At 25.3% G+C, this 4,318-nt stretch overlaps 2 protein-coding genes and 1 pseudogene across 7 annotated transcripts in view; 2 read left to right on the forward strand and 1 right to left on the reverse strand.

Annotated features, from left to right (window-relative positions):
- LOC126896736 (uncharacterized) overlaps positions 1–1,023 on the forward strand; it is a 31,058-nt gene extending 30,035 nt beyond the window's left edge. For all 3 annotated transcript variants that reach the window (XM_050669782.1, XM_050669781.1, XM_050669780.1), the window contains 2 exons: positions 255–305; positions 807–1,023. In XM_050669782.1, coding sequence (XP_050525739.1) covers positions 255–305; positions 807–934 — 179 coding nt within the window. In that variant the 3' untranslated portion in view covers positions 935–1,023. The remainder of the gene's footprint in view (positions 1–254; positions 306–806) is intronic.
- LOC126893960 (uncharacterized) overlaps positions 1–4,318 on the reverse strand; it is a 67,971-nt pseudogene that overhangs the window by 56,395 nt on the left and 7,258 nt on the right.
- LOC126896731 (uncharacterized) overlaps positions 1–4,318 on the forward strand; it is a 395,864-nt gene that overhangs the window by 8,224 nt on the left and 383,322 nt on the right. The gene's annotated exons all lie outside the window — the stretch shown is intronic.

The raw sequence follows: 4,318 nt of genomic DNA on the forward strand, positions 1-4,318 counted from the left end.
TAAGGAACCAGCAGATCAAGTAGCTTTTGGAATAAAACACCAATTTTTTTAAAATTAAACACTATCTAAAGATTTGCATCGAAGCGTTTATTTTTGATAGTGATTTTAATCACTGTCAGATATCATTATACTTGATCCAACTATACCACGTCACAACTGTGCCGCGACCCCCCTGTGCTGGGTTTTTTTTATATTATAATTGGTTTGATTATAAAAAAATAGTCTTTATTAATTCTAGTAAAAATTGATTCCAGCTAATATGAATCGTAAACCCGACCCACCTAATGACTACATATCTATTAACAGTAAGTTCTATCTATTTAACTTCAAAAATTAATTCTCGTGTTGAAATTATTTATTTTTTTCGTATAATTTATTTTCTACAATAAAACATAATATATAGGTTAGATAAAAAAATTTGATTTTCATTTCTTTAAATAATTATTAAATCTAGACAGATTATAACTGTAAATTGTCTTGCGAGTATAAAATAACTTAAATTATTTAGAAAGATCCATTCATATAAATAAAAGTATTTGTCATAAATTAATTGCCTCTTGAAGAAGATAAAACTCAGCGAGACTTTAAAAAAAAATGGTATTCCAATAATTAAGTAAATTATTAACGGAAATTTAGTCAAGGCTAGTTGTAAGAGTAACGACAACAGTTAAATTATTAGTAAAGTAAATCATAAAACGAAATTAGCAAATAATAGTTTAAAATAACTGCATTATTATTTATATACACATTTCAATATACATTATATTTAAGATAACAAAACTATTATTTGACATATTTATTTTTAGACGCCACTATAAAAAGCGAATATAAAAAACGGCAAAACTTGTTGAAAGATATCTATGAAGATGAAAACATTGAGCAAAAATTAAGTAAATTAATCGAACCAAAATTGACAGAAGATGATAATCCTTAATATTATGTTTAATTGATAAATAAACTTAATAATTGTTATATTATTTTATCATCATAATTAATAATTATATTGCTAACTTTTCCATGTTAGTTTTACATTGTTTAATTATTTTTTATCAATCTTCAAATTTATCTCTATTTATTGAATCCTCATTATTATAAATTAAAAAATGGTAGCACAGTGTAGTCCATAGATTATGAATCGCAATCAACATGAGTAGTAAATATAAATTATAATAATACTTACTATTAGTTTATTACCGTTATCGTTTATTGCTGTTAACTGCGCGAGCAAAAAGTCATGATAAAAACGGTGGTAAAGTGAAGTCGTGGCATTGTTGGGTCTAGTATAGATGATAAAAACACTATTGTAAGAAACGCTTCGATGCAAATCTGTAGATAGTGTTTAATTCTAAGAAAATGATGGATAATTACAAAAGTAACATGAACTCTTATTTCCTTAATTATATCTTGATTAGTAATTCTTAGATTTAAATATATAATATATAATTTTGATAATTAATTGATTTTAAATTATTATTATGGTAATTGATAATTACCATCCAGCTTTAAAAACAGTCTTCGAATTAAACAGTTCTAATGTAAATATTAATTCTACCCATACCACTGGCTTTAATTTTAAGATAGCTAACTATTCGTTAATTTGTTATGAATTAAACAAAATTAACTGGGATTACCTATTAAACAAAAAATGCATAAATAAAAATATAAATTCATTTTACAATATACTATATGAAATTATAAATAAACATGTACCTAAATTTACAAATAAAAAAAAACCAAAATTTCCTATATGGTTTAATACCGAACTAAAACAATGTATTTTTTCAAAAAAATCTCTTCACGTAAAATTTCAAATTTCAAATGATCCAAATGACTATCGATTATTTTCCGATGCCAGAAAGAAATGTAAATTACTAATGAAAGAATGTTACCGTAATCATCTAATCTACACACAAAATCAATTATCTCTCAATCCGAAATATTTTTGGAGCTATATAAAAAAATTCAAATCTGACAACACTATTCCTAACGTGATGCATTATAATAATACAGTGTCTGATAATAGCTTATCAATCGAAAACATGTTTAGATCTTACTTCTCATCAGTTTATAATAAAAACAATTCTGTTATTTATCAAAACATCTCATCGAACAGAATTAATTTAGTAGATATTAATTATTGTTCACTTGTCGTGAACGGCATCTTGAAATATGTAGCAATACTTAATAGTCTTTTAAATTAGATTTTAAAGATTATATTTTAATGGTATTTTGTTTACTTAAAATGATCAGTACTCATAGTGAATGTTACACTGTATTTTTACTTTGACTCTTCCTATTGGTACTCTTCCGACTGGCTGAAACTGGACTTAGAAACCCAGTTCACCACAGAATTTGGCATCCTTGGTTAATTTGATTCATTTGGTCATCTCACACAATTAGAAAATCTCTGGAAAACCTCATATCGGCGTTTTGAAGAAAAACTTAAAACAACCTCGAGGAAATCATGAAATATTTGGCGTTCTTAACACTTTTCTGGTAACATTTTATTTTGTACTTAGACTTAAGTTAAACTATAAGCTTTAAATTAATTAAGTTTCCCTTTGTAAAATATTGGTATTATAAGATATATTATAAAATCAATTTTAAATAATTTAAAAAAAAAAAAAATTTTTTGTTCGCATAAAAATTTAATTGTCTTTTTAATATGGCTGATAAAACATTCTCTATTTTCGAACTAACCCAACTAGTAGGTGAACCTTTCGAGGGTCATTCTAGTAAATTAAACCAATTTTAAGCGCTGTAGATGATATATTTTTACTTGCNTAAGCGCTGTAGATGATATATTTTTACTTGCAACCGAAGAGAAAATTAAACAACTCTTTTTGGCTATTAAATTAAAAATAAAAGTAAAAGCAAAGGAAATTGTTAATTCTGTAGAATTAAAAGACTGGTCAGAACTTAGGGAATTGTTTATTGAATATTTCGGGGAAGAAATTCGTCCAGATCAACTATCCGTAGAATTGCAAACCATTAGGCAATATAAAAACGAAAAAGTTAGTGATTTCGGTGACAGAGTGGAAAAATTAGAAATTAAATTATATCATGCTTATACAAATAAATTAAAATGTAAAATACAAAAAGAAGCAATAAGAAATATGTGTGAAGACCAAGCGTTAGGTGCATTTAAAAGAGGCCTATACAATAATCAGATTAAAATTATAATATTATCTAATAATCCTAAAAATATAAATGAAGCAATTGCTATTGCTAGACAAGAAGAGATTCGTATTGATACAGAAAACAACCTCTCTAAATACTCTTTTACGAGTAATTCTAATAAATTTTGTAATATTTGCCATAAAAAAAACCATGAAACTTCAAATTGTTTTTTTCGTGATAATAGTAATAAGAACAACTATTTCAAAAATAATAAAAGTATCAATAACGGAAATAACAATACACTTAATAAAAATAGTAACAATAATAATAAAAATAATAAATTTTGTACATACTGCAAGAAGAACTTTCATACTAAAGACGAATGTTACAAATTAAAAAATTCTCATAAAAACGAGCCTAGTACGAGTAAAAATTTAAATTTTAATGATTCAAAACAAATTTCTATTTTAAATACAACTTTAAAAACTGATACTCCATATTGTATAATATTTTCATGCGATATAGGTAAAAATATTAATTTTATGATCGACAGTGGAGCCCAAGCTAGTCTAATTAAAATAGGAGAGTTGCCTAAAGGTCATAGATATTGGGATAATTCTTGTACTACTCTCGAAGGCATAAATGGGAAAACAAAAAGCTTAGGTTACACAAAGATTAATTTTAAAATTGGAAACAAAACAATAACTCATGTATTTTACATTGTACCAAATGATTTCAATATAAAATCTCATGGTATTCTGGGCTATGATTTTCTTAAAGATTATGTTAAATATATTGATTTAAATAAAAAAGAGTTACAATTTTACTTTGGTGAAAAAATTAAAATAACAGATTATTTACTAACACATAATTACTCAATTAAAGGTCTTTCGGAATCGGTAATTAAAGTAAAATCGTTTAATACTGGAAATTCTACAGGCATAATATATGACCCAATAAAGGTTAATGACCATGTTTTCATTGGAACATGTGTTACACGAATTAGAAATAATTACGCAATTGTACCTATTCTGAACACGTCAGAAAAAGATGTTTCAATTTGCATTGATAATATGAAATTTGATCAATTACCTCAGAATTTCGAATTCCCAAATGAAAATAATAGTAATACTAACTATCTTGATTCGAACAATACTAACAGACTAAATCTTTTGAATAAAAATCTTAGACTAAATCA

This window comes from Daktulosphaira vitifoliae, unplaced genomic scaffold (assembly GCF_025091365.1).
Source record: "Daktulosphaira vitifoliae isolate Bord-2020 unplaced genomic scaffold, ASM2509136v1 Scaffold_1, whole genome shotgun sequence".
Classification (NCBI taxonomy): Eukaryota; Metazoa; Arthropoda; class Insecta; order Hemiptera; family Phylloxeridae; genus Daktulosphaira; species Daktulosphaira vitifoliae.